The sequence below is a fragment of the Megalops cyprinoides genome, chromosome 1 (assembly GCF_013368585.1).
Source record: "Megalops cyprinoides isolate fMegCyp1 chromosome 1, fMegCyp1.pri, whole genome shotgun sequence".
Taxonomy (NCBI): domain Eukaryota; kingdom Metazoa; phylum Chordata; class Actinopteri; order Elopiformes; family Megalopidae; genus Megalops; species Megalops cyprinoides.
The window spans coordinates 14,096,150-14,111,842 of record NC_050583.1 but is presented as its reverse complement, the minus strand read 5'-3'; the positions used below and the strand labels follow the sequence as shown (position 1 = coordinate 14,111,842).

Genomic DNA, 15,693 nt, shown 5'->3' with positions numbered 1-15,693 from the left:
GCCATAGCGCAGTCAATGTAATTAAGTTAAATTGTTTCAACCATAAAGTAATAATTTGATTCACTTTAACTACATGTTTGTGGTTTTGACGCTGTGTAGGCAGCGTGGTCATAACATGCAATAAACGTGTCCAGTGTTTCCAGCCACGCCTAATTCACAGACGCTTTGCCACTTTGGGTAATTTACTGCCTCCTTCATAATTTCCTGTCTGCAGACTCACGAGAGCGGTGACGTAATCACATTCAGCGACGTGCTTCTTTCTTTTTTGTCATATGGTTTGGTACATATATAACACAACCTTTTACTGAAATCTTTAGGTATTGGGCTCTATAGTAATTGTCCACATTACCCCAACCACACAAATATATGCTATTTGTATCTGTTTTTTTCAGGTAACGTGACCCTGTGGTTAATAATGTGAAACAAAGTGGTGCCTTTCACTCTGTAAGAGGTAAGAACAGCCTTCACTTTCAGGTGGTTTGGAAATGTTCTGGGAATTTTGGATCGCTTATTTGATTCACACTCCAGAACAGTAGGAGGCGGTATGCGGCTATAAGGTGGTTTCAACAAGTAAAGCCACTGACGAAGAGGAAGAAAATAAGGTCAGAGGGTAAAATTTCCACGGCAGGCGTTTAGGAGGCGTTTAGTATGGCTAAGCATCATCCTGACTTGATCTTCTGCAGAAAACAAGCCGGTGTTGGTAAGATTTCCATATCTGTTCCTAGCCAGTTATTAGTGTTAAAGTCGTTGTTAGTTCGCAAGCTCAATAGGTTGTTAACTTGTAATGGGAAGCGGACGGGACGAGTAACTCGTGTAGCTCGCTAGGTGGCTAATCATAAAGAAAACCTTTGATCAAGTTGCTAACCAGGTGAACAGATCTGGCAAAGTCTGGATTGTTGGTTACACAACCACTAGAATTCGAAATGTTAATTTTTAAATTTCATTTATGACTAGCCTGGAAAAAATACAATGAGATTACAAGTGCTAGCGAATTAGCCATCCAGAACCAAGTGGCTTGGTAACGCCACCGTGTGTTCGTTAAGGTCCGGCTGGCAAGTTCATTAGATGTTACTAATTTTTCGTGTTTTCGCCACTTCTGGTTAGAAATAATTTGTAAACGGTTTCTCTTTTTTCTTTGCAGCCATCGGGAGGTTATGTGAGAAATGTAAGTATTGCCTTTTAGTAATTTTCCATTTGTCAGGGAAAGCTCCTCTCAGGTGCGATGCCTGTCTGTACCTGTGAAATGAACTTCCCACGGAGGTCAGGATAGCGGAATCATTGGCCATTATCCGACGCAGACTGAAGACCCAGCTCTTGAGACTGCATCTCAGTTCCACCTCAGTTCCCAACCCCTAATACGTACTACTCGTATTACTTGTAATACTTGGTGTTTATTTTACGTGTAACTTGTGGTAGGGCTTGAACAGTATTATGCTCGTATAATATTGAACGTCAATGGATATACTAATGTTCTAATGTCTGCTGGAAGTTGCTCTGGATGAAGTGAAATGCTAAATGAATGTGATGTAGTATGTAATGTAATCCTGACTATATATAATGCCATTTTTTTTTTTTTTACTTTGTCACTATACTGTGTTTGGTGTGGTCTATACAAAATTTGTGTGGTATATATGAAATATCTCCACAAATATCCATTTCAGGTGATGGAAAATGTGTCATCTGTGACTCCTATGTAAGGCCTTGCACCCTGGTTCGCATCTGTGACGAATGCAACTATGGTTCTTACCAAGGACGCTGTGTGATCTGTGGAGGGCCGGGAGTCTCCGATGCCTACTACTGCAAGGAGTGCACTATCCAGGAGAAGGATGTCAGTATTCCTTTCAACTTCCTTGTCCACAGTGTTCTAACTCCTGTCATAATTGTGATTTCAGTTAAACTTTTTAGTGTAATTCCTGTATTTTTTTCTTGTAGTCTTTTTCATATTTGAACCAACAAACTTTGGGTGACCAGTCTAACTCCTCATTTTTGTGTAATGTTTCCACAGAATGTTAACAATTAGAGTTTCTACTCACACATAAATGTGTAATAATGATAAGGCTGAGCTATTGATATGTGCTCAGAGGAATATCCTGCTTTCCTTTAAACATCAGGCAAACTTGTCTCATTTGTGACCTGTATTTACGCCAGATACTATAGGTGGTGCCAAGACAGAATGTAAATACAAAGCTCCACAGGTACCGTCTTGGCCCCGTCTCATTTGTGTCTTTGCTTCTCCCACACAGCGAGATGGCTGCCCCAAGATTGTAAACCTGGGAAGTTCTAAGACTGACCTTTTCTATGAGAGGAAGAAGTATGGTTTCAAGAAGAGGTGAAGGTTGATGGGACTGGCCTGGGTCATCGGAATCCCCAACTATGATGCGTTGCTGTTCTGTTGTACAAAAGTGAACCATTTTCCTGTTTTACTATGCCTTAGATTTTTTTGACAATGGAGAAATAAAATGTCACTTTTTCATATTACCTGTGTTGTGTAAGTGTGTGTTCAAGTATTGATCAGGTGGGTAATGAAAGATTGGTGCACAATATGGTCCATTTCTTGAAAATATTAAAGAATTGAGAGTGCTGTAGGGAGAGTGTAAACACAATAGGCACAATGATTAAGGCATTGTACATATATTTGAAAGTTATATGTTAACATACTCTAAATAAGGGTGAAATTTGCTACCAATGTAAAGCATACCCTGTAGTTTAGCTGAAAGTCTGTGATGAATAGGTATGACTGGCAACAGGTTGAAGCAAGGAGCTGTTATTAAATTCCTGATGATGGAAGGGTCCAGTGCCACCACAGAAATGAGGATTAGGTTGATGGGCCTCCAGGACCTTTGCAAACCCCACTTGAAACTTTTGTAAAATCATAAAAATAGTTCCTTTCATTGCATTGCATTTTCTTTATATAAATTCATTTTCATGTTGCAGGCTAGTATGTCAACATGAGTGGTGCATCATATAGAATGTAAGAAAGGTGAGGCATTTCAGGATATTTCATTTTGTTTTTTTTTTTCTTTTTTTTTATAAATGAAGAATTTTAATTGAAGTTCTAAATCAAGAGCTGAAAAAATAATTTTTAGACAATTCCTATGTAATTAACCAAACTGAGACAAACCAGTCCTGCTCACTACTATAAAACTCCCACTCCCTACTTCCTTTCTGCATCAGTTGTTCACAGTATCCCTCCTCCACCCTGTCTTTGCCCTTTTCTTTTCCCTGATTACTACGTCCACACAGGGGGTCAACAACCTCGGCCCACGGCCAGGTGCACTCACTTTGTCGGAATTCAAGCCAAATAAAAGTACCACCTTAACAACCTCACAGACAACCTTCATGCTTTGATTGTGTGGAAGTTTACATTTACCAAATACACTTTTGTAGTTAAAGCATCATTGCCTGGATACTTCTCAGTCTCCAGCGTGAAATTAATAACCTATGAGTAAATGGCATCACTTGTTTGTTTTTCTCCTGTATTCTCCTCTTAATATTAAAATTTTCCATTTAATTGCTATTTGAAATAAATACTGCGAAGTTTCTAATAAACACTTTTGTATGTAGCATTGGTGTACATAATAAATGTTTTAAATTACTTTTTCCTTCAGGAGAAGATGGGCCATTATGTATGTAAGAAGCTTCTTTCTTAAAATACTGTATTATGAGCATGTATTATGATGCCATTAAAATTTAGTGCACCTGGTGCTCTACTGACTCTGTTGCATCCAGAGACAAAGGGGACTTTCATTTTGGCATAAGAGAGGAAACTGGGTATGTAGGGTAGTGTCACTGAGGTGTATATGATTTAAGTTATATAAAACACTGAACAACTGTGAAGATTTCTGTGAGGAACTGTGACAGTTTAGTAATTTATTGAAGAAAAAAATTTATAGTGTAGTTGAGGTGGCAGTGCACCATAGTGATTAAGGCGCAGGACTCGTACCTGAAAGGTTGCCGGTTCGATTCCCCACCGCAGCACTGTTGCTTTACCCTTAGGCAAGGTACGTAACCCACAATTGCCTCAGTAAATATCCAGCTGTATAAATGCATAACATTGTAAAAAAAAAAGTGTAAACAATGTAAGTCACTCTGGATAAGAGTGTCTGCTAAATGCCAGTAATGTAATAGTGTGGTCAAGGTATATATGTGGTTTAACCACAAAGCTGTAATGACTGCATGTGGCCCAGTTTTCCTTTTTTATTTTTTTTTTTCTGGCCACACTACCAATTTATATTTTCTAATATGTTAAAAAATATGTTAAAATAAATAGTCAGTCAGGTTTATGAACATTTAATACCTTAACTGCAAATGTTGTTACATACTTTTGGTAGCATGTCATTAGTCAGTGTTTTAAAAATGTCAGCTGGACTCCCTAGAACTAGAGCTGATGACTAACAGGGATTTTTTTTTCCATATTTCTTCACTGTGTTCATTCCATTTTTCACTAGAATTGTTTTTACTGAAAAGATATCTAACAGACATCTAATAGTTAAGAAAAAAAAATACATCAGCCATACTGTACCAAAAACATAATAAATGACCCTTTCCCCTATCCATAGACATCTACCAGCGTATTCGCCTTGTTTCTAAATCTAATTTGGAGCCATTTACAGTGGCTTAAATAAAGTACACACTCCGCATACATCCGTATGTGAAATCCAGCAGTCATGTGCCTTTTTCCTCTCAAGTCCCTTTCCACGTTATCTCACCCCCCTACTCAAATCCTCCCAGCCTCTCTTTCAAACAGTTATGCAACAGCAATCCTGCGCACGTTACACAACACACTGCATTCATCTAGAATTCCAAAAAGAAGCGGAGGGAAAAAAAGGCACCAGCGAATGACAACTGGCCATTATGTGTGCAGTAAAGAGAGAACATTCCTAAACCTGCGTCTCTGTGCCTCCCTGGGTCTGCCCTCAGGCCAGCTGTTGATTTCAGCAGGCCACTGATGACCCACTAATGCTGACACAGAGACACAGCAGACTGAAATAAGTACACACAGGGAAACATGTTGATAGACAAAGATCTCAAAAAAAAAAATCAAACACCATGATCTCAATTTCTGGAACTCTTTAATAATATGTACAACACAGACCAACCAGGACATAGAGCTGTCAGAGTCAAATCCCAAAAACAAAAGAGAATGTGTCTGGAACACAAGGACAACGCAGCAACTACAAAAAAAGATATAAAACATTTCCCCCCAAAAAAATTCAACTTCACCAGTGAACAACATTTTATGTGTAGAGAGACAACACTTTACAGCTGCTGGAGAGTCAAAACATGTTAACAAAACAACAAAACAAAACAAAAAAACTAATATACACCATGGGAGAACTCAGTGAATGAATTCCTGTTCATTTTGTTAGTTGTACCCTCAGGACATTTAATACACTGTACAATGCATTACCTTACAGGTTTCTGTAACCAGACACTCTATATCTTATAGCATTTATGGTTAAATTGTTAGACCACTTTAGCGCAGGCTGTGTCTGTATTTGCCAAGGGTATTGATTATGAAATCCAGAACCCCAAAACCTTGTGTTTGATATTCCGCTTATACCTAACACTTTGAATAACAAACCTCCCATCTGATCCTTTAACTGCATTCTGGCTGAAATGCAAATCCGGAAACAGGAAGGAGGCCAAAACAGGGTGCGCACTCAGAAAATGTACCAACTTCCAGGGTCATAGTGATGACGGCATACAGAGCAATTATTCCAAAGTTGAAGGAACCTGAGAGAAGCTGTTTTTTTTTTTTTGTGAGTTTCGCAGAACTGACAAAAACCAGCCCTCTGAACGTGGGTTCAGTGTCTGGGGAACGCTACAGGGACAAACGTTTGACACTGACTCAGCCCAATGCGCAGCTCAATTCCTCATCTATCTGGCGTCATCACACTGGACGCCTGGATCGGGAGAAAACTCAGTGGGAACATTCTGCCCCTTCGGTCATAAATACAACCTTATCTCCCAATTCTGCTGTCAAAGAAAAAACGACAAGGAAAACCTACTAGCCGTAACCTCGATTACAAGTAAATTACAGCCTTTGTTTGCTGACAGCGAGTTCTGATTCGGTAACCAATACGAATCCTTTCTTCTGATAACAAACGGAGGCGAACCCCTCATGAATGTGGTCTGTGATTATTACTAGTAATGCAAAGCACTCCATTTTTTGCTTGCACGATATTCCTTTGATGGATTATACCTTCTAAATCGAAACAGATTACCCAGGTGATAGTTACAACACTACACAGTTTATTTTTGAGGCACTCATTTTGATTTTCACGCTACACAGCTGCTTTTGTAAAGACACATTTTAACCACTTTTTAAAGCAACTTAATTAGATGAACATGCTGCTAAATTACTGGCGATCTAGACTGGAAGCACTGAAATGTCACTTTTACAACATTTTGCCAGGTCTGGCAAATATATATATATATATTTCTGTTTTACAATTATACCTACACATTTCTCATCAAGAGCAAGGCAAGATAGGAAAATGGAAGGTGAAGCAAAGCTGTACAGTTAAAAAAAACAGAGCAAGGACCCTGATAAAGAGTGGAGTTTGGTTTCTGATATGTAGTAATCACATCCTTGTAAACAGGCAGACTGAGTGCTGTGCCAATCCAGCTAAAGACACTTGAAGGTTTGGGTCCTTGTTTGTCTGACATGTCCAGTTCACATGAAATTGTGACTGAAAAATGCCTACTTGTCACAACTACAACACACTAGTTCTCAACCGAAGTCCTTGAGCCTAACCAGCTTAACACATTCATATGTACTATGTCAGAGATTAAGAAAAACAATCTACAACTATTTAGGCATTTAATATTTTACATTTTTTGTGTGGTATACAATAAAATGCCCCAGAATATTGAGAGGTAACATATTCAACAGTTCAATGAGGAGAAAGCAAAGATGAACTGGACTTTTAAGTCAGGCTGAGTGCCTGTGTGTGTAAGAAACAGTTTGCCATTAGACATCATCTATTGTGTATCGTGTTGTACTGTTAACAGTAAACAGTCTGAATCATAAACACGTTTCATCAATAATCTACTGCAACTATCTATTTCTAACCTGCCTAATATGTTTATGTCTAAACTGCTTGTTGTGACATGCTTGCATCTGTTGGTTTAGAGCAGAAGCTATACAAGTGTGCCAGAAGGGTTTGACCACTTCCTGGGTGGACTGTTACATAAACCAGCAACCTGTCCGATGATCTTAGACATAGATCTGAAACTCTAGACACACAATGAATTCTCCCTTCTCAAAAAACTCTAAAGAGATCCCATTCAAAACCATACTGTGACACACACAGACAAATTTTTTTCAAAGGACACGCATTCATGTACACCATGCCAATTATAAGTCCCCATTCCCCTCCTCCACCCACTAGTGGCACAATAAAGGCATTTCATGTATCTAACCCCACCCCTTAATCGTCACTGTCAATCAGATGGTTTACATGAGAGTACAAACAATGAGCACAAACACACCCATTTGTGTGGTGCACTCGGTGACTTGTTTATATACAAGGGAAGTTCACACCCACACACACAGACACACTCACTCACACAGACACACACACCCAAAAATTTAAAGTTCAAAAGAAAAAAAAAAAAAAATTCCATGGTATCATCATGACCATGTAACAAATTCTTTCACTCATTCAAGCCCCTAATCCTTCACTCCTTCTGTCTTCTCCTCCTCTTCCACCTCTGATCCCACTGTCCATCTCCACTCATTTATTTATTTATTCATTTATTTCACCTCCGCCACAAATAAATCAATAAATCAATAAACGCTTACAGGTCCTCCACCTCTGCCTGCACTGGAGCTCTTGAAACAGAGGAGAAAGTGTCAGTCATTTAGAGAAGCAAGAAAGGAACGAGACGACAAATGGCTGATCTGGTGCGGCATCATATTTGGTAAGTGTTTTCAAGTATGGATTCAGCTTCCTGTACGTATAAATAAGAGAATAATTTGCACTGCTTAGGAGAAGTCTGTAACTGCAAACCATGATGGATTTTTTCCAAGGTGAGTTAGGAGACCATCACTGTGAAATGACGCCCCAAAGACATGGAAGATTTACTGAAAATCTGTCTCTATCTGAGCACAAATTTATCTTTCTGTGTATGCAGATGTCTCAAGAATATTATGAGACTGTTGTGGTGCAATCTTGTAGCTGACACAGCAGTCTGTATTCAGACAGGAAGTGGGTGATAAAAAAAAAATCACAGTGTCTGTACCTGAATTAGTCTAAATGTCAGTGTCTGTTAGTCTGCAAGGTGTTTAGCAAGGTCTTTTTTGTCCCTTACAGTGGTCCGAATTTGGCCTCGTAGCGGGTCAGCACATTCTTGCAGCGGCCGAAGTCCTTCCGCAGTTCGGCCACCTCCTGCCGCAGCGCCACGTTCTCTCGCTCCAGGAAAGCGGCCCGCACTGTGATCTGGTTCTCCTTGAGCCGACGGGCGTCACGCGAGCGCTTGGCCGCCACATTGTTCTTCTTCCTCCTCTGCCAGTACTTTTCATCCTGACACGGCACATGGGGACAGAACAAAAGGGACATTGTTGCTTAAGAACAAATGCACTGCTCTTGCCTTGCACATCTTTTTACCCACATTTGTTTCAGTTCCCCCAGCCCCTGCCCACCCCCCAACCTCCCACCCTCCATTTACCTTCTGGTCCTCAGGCACAAACACCTTCTTAGCCTTCTTGATCATGGGCTGGGGTTTGAGCTCCTCCTCGGTGAAGCGGTGTTTGCGCGGGTCGAACAGCTCCCCCCCCGGCACGCTGGAAAGCACGAGGTCCGTGGGGTCCGGCTGGAAGTTGATCTCCACCTCGATGTCGTCCGGATCGATCGGGGAGGGAGTGGCACGGTCCTGCTCTGTGCCGTCCTCTGAAGAGATGGACAGAACTGAGCTCCCGAGCACATACGTTTCAAACGGTCACACGCGACAACCAAATGAGACTTAACGAGTGCCAGTGTCAGCCCCTCACCTGCACTCTTTGGAGCTGTGTCGTCACTGCCCGAGTCGGACACGGTGATGGTCACCAGCTCCGCCTCCTCGTCCTGGTCGAGTGCCATGATGGGCATGAGGCTGCCAATGGGAGGTGCCAGGGTGGCGGGTTTCTCCTGGGCGGGCATAGCCTGTTCTGTTGCCCCCTGGGTGCCATCCTTACTCAGGCTCTTCTGTAGCTCCTCCTCTAAGGACGCCGGGATGCCGTTCTCCAGCAGAAACTCATCCAGGTCCATGTACTCCAGGTGGAACGTCTCACCGTCGTACGGGATGGTCTTGTCCCAAATAGCAGGGGTCAGGGCGGCAGACGGCCCCAACCCACCGCTGCCCCCTCCGCCACAATCTCCATCATCAGTCTCGCTCAGCTTATCTTTGTCTTTCCCTACAAGCAGAGAATGACAGGAAAGAGACATTCAACTAAACAGAAGCAACAAGCAGGCTGCATAAGCAATAACGGGGGGGGGGGGGGGTGAATCAGATTTAATCGAGGCACAAGAGCAACAAAGGCAGCAGACAGGAAACGAACGCAGGACAGAGTATAGGTCAGTGGACACGACGCGTTGAAGGGCAGGGAGAAAGCAAAGCATCCATGCAGGAGGACAGGGACAGAGTAAAGAAGGGGACAACGGGAGGAGAAACAAACAGGGGCAAAAGGGACTTTTCAGTTAATGCTAGCACCGCAACAAATGTGCAAGTCCCTTTCATCTAAGGTGCTTGTTGCACTCCTGAAAACTGCTATGCGTCTTTCCATTCTCGAGCCTGATCGAACTGGCGTGAACTCTCCTCTGACCCTCCTCTGTCAAGCCTTACATTGGTAACTAAGGTTTCACTAAAAACAGCTACGCGACAGATACTCCTTCAATCATACACCAAAGAGCATGCGCACACAGACTCAGCGCTGGTTTAAATAAATTCACGTGCCTGAGTTATTAAAAGGTATTCGAATAGGGTTCAACAGAAATACGTAAATAATGATTTTGTTGAACAAAACACTTCCTTTACAGGTAGAAAAACGTGATGGCAAGCCATATATTAAAAGTGAGCAATTTAACTAACAAATATCCGATATGCGGTTTGGAAACTGAATCGAAGTCGTCCATATTATTTTATGCGCCCACTTTTCGCCCTGTATTCCTAACATGTTCATTTAAATTACGATAAAAACAAATGCTTCAAGATGTCTGTTCGACAACTGAACTCGGTTGCATTCGGCTGCGTTCGGGACAATTTCTACCCCCAAGCGGGCAGCACCAGAGAGAACGGGAAAAAACAACCCTTACCGTCGTTGTCCTCTTCGAGTATATTCGGTGGGGGGTTTTCCATGATCTTCTTCAATACAACGGGAAATGAACTCGGTGGACCAGAGTCCACGATTACCGTGACCGTCGACTCTCCGGGCATCTTTTGTTTGGACAGTTGCTAGCTTAGCAGAAAGTAAGATTCTTCCTGTGTCCTGTGTGAAATAAATACGATCCACTTCGCAGCCTCGTTATCTCCGTCTGTAGCTAGGCTATTTGTGTTTCCTTTTCTGCTTAACTTCGCCTTGCCCCAATATCAACTACGCACAGCCACTCTCATGCGTCTGACCCAATTCCCCGGATTGTTGCCGAATGCAATTGGGTTATTCATGAGAAACCGCACCTCTCTCTCTAAAAAACGCAACGCTCGACCAATGCAGGTATTTCGTGTTTGCTTCTGCAATGAATATTAACATTCAGTGTTACAAAACGTAAACGGCAGCGAGAAGGAGTGTCTTTTCCGTACTCTGAAAGCCCATTGGTCGACGCGGTTACATATGCATCGCTGTGTACGTGTAAGTCATATGCACCGTAGCGCAAAAGATGTTACAAGGAGCGGCAAGAGGCAGTTGAAGAATCCGCAAGAGTTTTGGCTGCAGCTACAAGAAATGTGCGTGAATGTTCAAATAAGTAACGTACGCAGTAGCATTTCTCACAACTAGACTAGTACAGGACATGTTTTTCTCCTTGACGTACAATGGCTACGGCCGTTTCATAACATCTGGTAACGTCCTCGCTAATGCGGGAGAAAAACAATTGCCATGACCCATTACCCTATAAATGCAGTGGTACGGATTAAGATGGGTGTAGTTTGGATATTCAAGTTTTAGGTGTCGGGTATTAAAAGCCAAGTTTAAATCATGCTTGACATAGGGTAGACGTGGCTGGCCATGCCGCAGTCGCCATACCAAAATGCAGTATATTTGCGTCCGTATTTACGAAATTGTCAACAGTTCTCATATCCAGGGTCGATCTTACAAACTACAAACATCTGGGAAAAGTAGTTTGCAAAAGTACAAAATACTGTGCGTTCCCATCAATAGACATGATTAGTTCCACCGAGTCCAGTTTCTGACATCTAATTCCCCCCAATGACCCCTTTTTTTCATGTGGCCAAACACGTGCAGCATCTGCGTAACAACGCTATAGGCCAATGACTAGACGGCATACGCGGCTCACGTGAGGATGTGCTACTCATGTTACACGTGCACGGCAGGGCGGCGGTTCACGCGAGGGGAAGCCTAGCGTTTCTTGAGGAAGATGGGGGGCCTACTGTTTAATGGCTGCCCGACAAAAGACAGCAGGGAACCCTTTACCTCAGATGACCCTGAAGTCTTAAAGTACAAAAAGGCACCTTCTAAAAATGTTTCATATGAAAAAGTGAAAGACTGCGTCAAATACGCATCTACACGGAGTAGCTGCATGCAATCAAGGCCTTGAACATAACGCACATGAATAACAGGGTCGCTGCCGCCCTTTAGTGAATACTGAAAGCAACAGAAATATCAAAATTTACACACATGCACCCAAACCATTATAAATTCATATTAGAACATGCCAACGCTGGCATGTTATTCACAAATTCCCAGCCATAAGACATTCTACCCATAAACATTGACAGTAATGTCAGTGCAGCAGTGTACGTGTGTGCTGTGTCACTGTGAGACTGCTATTATACCACAGGAAGGGAGGAGGGAACATTGTGTGCTGAACAGCATTCCACCACTAATGCTTTTCCTCTGCTGTCTAACCACATCACAGCCACAGAAAAACGGAAGGATTCTGATTTTTCATGTAAAGAAACCGCTTCCCTATAGATTAATTCTAATGTAAAAAAAAAATTAAAAATAAAAATTACAAATGTACTGGGATGATATGGTCACTAACAGCTGTTGCAAATTGCACAGTATGACTGTGATGGACTGGTGGTTACTGGTTCAATAAAAGATCAAGTTAGTTCTCCAAGTGGTCACTACCATTGGATTTACAGAGGCTGAGCCAAGGAGTCTATACATGGCCTCATAGCCCAATTCCAGGTGTTTCAGATTTGGATTCAGAAAAGACCTTAACCTTAACAACACAATGTGGAGTGCTTTTCACCTTAAGGATTTATCCAGACCAAATGCACACCGTTATAACAGAGGTGGAAGGATATAGGACAGTGCTCACACACTTGGCTCAATGACACTAAAAGGCATTTACCACATTACATAACAACAAACCGTCTTCTTAGTACCTTTGAATTTAGTCCTAAGGAACATTTCCCTTTTAAAGCAGAGAGTGCTTTGCCAATTTAAATGTTTATCTCCACCACTCACACCCGCCTGTGAAAAAATCTGGAATTGCTGATCGGAGTTTCACAGCTCAGTCCCTGTGATTTGCCTCCATGCATCGTTACACTGTGGAAATCTACAAGTGCTGCTGGCGTTGCACACGTACGTTCTCACAGGTCTGTACATCTGTACAATGTGTCTGCACTGGGTCTGAACTGAACTGCATTAAATGGGTTATACTCCTTGTAAAAGATGTAGCTGCATGAAGTGTGCATTTGGCTGTTTTTCAGAATCCCAAACTAAGCAGGGCCACACGGATTGAGACAGACACTGTACACATCATGGAATGGTCAAATGTGTATATATAGGTATATCACTGTGTGAAACCGGTATAGTCTTGTGTGTAAGAGACACGGAGATAATGTAGCTTGGATTGACTGAGGGGCTACAGTTTAGCCAGGTCTCATATGTATACATGTGTTATGTTTCTGCACCACCATGCCAAAATGTACTCATATCAAGATCCTTCAACTTCAACTTTGTGCCGAATTCTATTACATAGTCTAGAAATGCCACAAGGGTAAAAATAACCCCTCCACAATATTCCAAACTCTTTCTAAAGAATGCATATTTGATGCGTATGTCACATGTCCACCTCCCCTGTTATTCATAAGCTTGCCATCTTGGGCCTGTCATGACCTGAAACACAGGTAAACTGACTGTGCCATCTCCCCAATGCATTTTGTACCATCTAGTGCACATGACTTACTCCATAGCATTGATTGTTATTCTGTACACTGTTTACCACATCAGGTCAGCCACATTTGTATGGTAGCTGGTAATGTATTTTTGTTGTCTGAAATGTTGCATCAGTCAAGACGTGGGACCTACAGGTTTTCATAAGAGATTTACTTAGACCAAGCCATCCATAACCCTGACCCTTCACTGCCATTTGATGCATTCAGTAAGACCTTTAACTATAGGAATTACCATAATGCATAGCACTCCACTCTACCAGTAGTATGCCTTAAAATCACAGTGTAACAGAAGCTGGTTTCTATTAGGTGTGGCTATTCTTTGCATCTGCTCCATCTTCTGAACCTAGTGATGATATTATGCAATCACAGTTTTCCTCAGCTAAAATGGTGGTGAGTATGCTCTGCAATCAGTTTGGTACTACAGTAAACTGCACGTGTTTGGCCACAAAAACACAAAATATTTACAACACCAATATTCATTGAAAAGATAAGATTTCGGTGATTCTACAGGACCACATTTCAGTCCACTCTCAATCCTACTTGGTCACCAACTGCAACCTGTTGATTTATATTCATAATCAAAGTAGGCTGTACTCAGGAGAACCACGAAGTGCAACCAAAACAGCAACACCTATTTGAATGACACAGTGCACACACTACACGCTGGTGGAGAGAAATGGAGTTGCAATAAATAAATAAATAAAACATGTATGGTACGATATGGTAATCGTACCATACATGTTACACTGAACTGTAAAAATACATTGAAATTGGGGTAACTGAGGGGTTATCAGTATTGCCTGTCAATCGATGGTGTTTGGCACGTGGAACGTTCGTGTATTTATGGTTGTTTGTAACGCTTTTCTGTTGTCTGAAATGCTGCATCCTTTGATGAAAAGAGTATGCAGAGAAATGTATAAAATGGTAATCAGTCTAACAATTTAGTCCAAACTATTAATATTATGATTCTTTGCTATGCCGTGTTTTCAAAAACATCTGATCACGTGGAGAGGCACATGCAACTTTTACGCAACTTCAAAGCAAGTTTTCCGGATAGTGAATATTCAATGAAATTAATTGACTTATTTGCAACTAAAAGGTTAACGTTCCCAGGCTTGCTTACCGTTGTCATCGAGGGTAGGAACAGAGAAGGGGTACTCGAGCAAGGCTTTAAAAATTTCTGGAATGTCGCTGGGGACACCGGGATTGATTTCATTGGCAGTCGTAGACATGTTAACCGTCTTGTGAAAAGCTTAATCTGTTTATCAAAATACCCGAAGACAACGCTCTTAAAAATCACCCAGATAATATTAAGTATGCGTAATTTCAGTTTCCTTGAAACTCGAGCAACAAACTTGCACTTTTGACAGACACCTCAGCCTTTCAGACTTCTGACCGATGGTCACAAGGTTTTTACAGCATCAAGTAAGTTACTTAACTGACCACGCCTTTTTGGCGTAAGGACAAGCAAATTGACCAATGACTTGTTTCTTTTCTCGCCCCTCATCAATATCCATGTTGGTGAGAGTTTAGATTAGCGACTGCTGCTGTCTATTAGAGTAGCGTTAGCCAATCGGAGTTTGGCAGTGAGGCGTGAGCTTTGTTACCTAACCCGCGACCGTGTTACTGTTACGAAATTTTTGTGTTTTAAGAAGGTTGAAGTTTTACGACAGGGTTGTCCCTTAGAGGATCAAACTACTAATGTCCACACGTGGGTGTTAAGATGTACCACGACAAATCTTTACCCTATAAGCTCTGTAAATGTTAACGTAAATTGGAACGAGCAAGAGCTCGTGTGTAGACAGACAGGACGAATTTTATCACAGAGAAGTCAAACCACGACGTAGGAAAAATGGTGCATGTTTGTTTTCATGTAAACGGTCTGTTTCATGTTTTTCGAAGTTGTTTGTTATAGTCAATTTACTTGCCATTCAATATCAGGTGTTTACTTAATGGTGTTATTGAGACATGCCAAATTTGGGGGAAATCAAACATTGTTTCGATTATCTTACCTGTACTGTGGGAGTGTGATATGTTTCTAATTATTATACATGGAATATTCAATGCATCCTGTAGACGTCTACATTTTCATTTTATATAATACAATTATACGAAATGCAATCATCACCAAAAACCTTTTATCAAGTATAATTTTTTTGTGATCAATGTCTGGGATCTGCCAGACAGTGAGATGTTTAAAATTGCAGGTAAGTAGTTCCACTTGCTTTCTCTCATCCCTGTTGCATAAACACCGCGAGCTACAATTATACAACTGGATCATCAGGTCGTCCCAGTATGGTATCCGAAATGAGCGCCGAAACGCGGTGTCGAACCGTTCAGAGCCGC

At 41.6% G+C, this 15,693-nt stretch overlaps 2 protein-coding genes across 3 annotated transcripts; one reads left to right on the top strand and one right to left on the bottom strand.

The window, feature by feature from the left end:
- The first annotated feature begins 617 nt into the window (after window positions 1–617).
- On the top strand, window positions 618–2,424 carry phf5a (PHD finger protein 5A). The gene is made up of 4 exons (XM_036550126.1): window positions 618–700; window positions 1,142–1,165; window positions 1,662–1,828; window positions 2,244–2,424. Exons 1-4 carry the CDS (start codon window positions 649–651, stop codon window positions 2,331–2,333), a joined length of 333 nt encoding a protein of 110 aa, XP_036406019.1. The 5' UTR covers window positions 618–648; the 3' UTR covers window positions 2,334–2,424.
- Window positions 2,425–7,737: 5,313 nt separating this feature from the next.
- Window positions 7,738–14,756, bottom strand: tefa (TEF transcription factor, PAR bZIP family member a). Of its 2 annotated transcripts, none has more exons than XM_036529265.1 (5): window positions 14,471–14,756; window positions 8,999–9,400; window positions 8,677–8,897; window positions 8,320–8,531; window positions 7,738–7,840 (listed from the first exon to the last, which is right to left on the bottom strand). In XM_036529265.1, the coding sequence occupies exons 1-5, from the start codon at window positions 14,577–14,579 to the stop codon at window positions 7,807–7,809; spliced, it is 978 nt and encodes a 325-aa protein (XP_036385158.1). In that variant the 5' UTR covers window positions 14,580–14,756; the 3' UTR covers window positions 7,738–7,806. The 2 variants fall into 2 exon arrangements, with proteins under 2 accessions (XP_036385158.1, XP_036385150.1); XM_036529257.1 differs by lacking the exon at window positions 14,471–14,756 and adding an exon at window positions 10,299–10,762.
- Window positions 14,757–15,693: the final 937 nt, after the last annotated feature.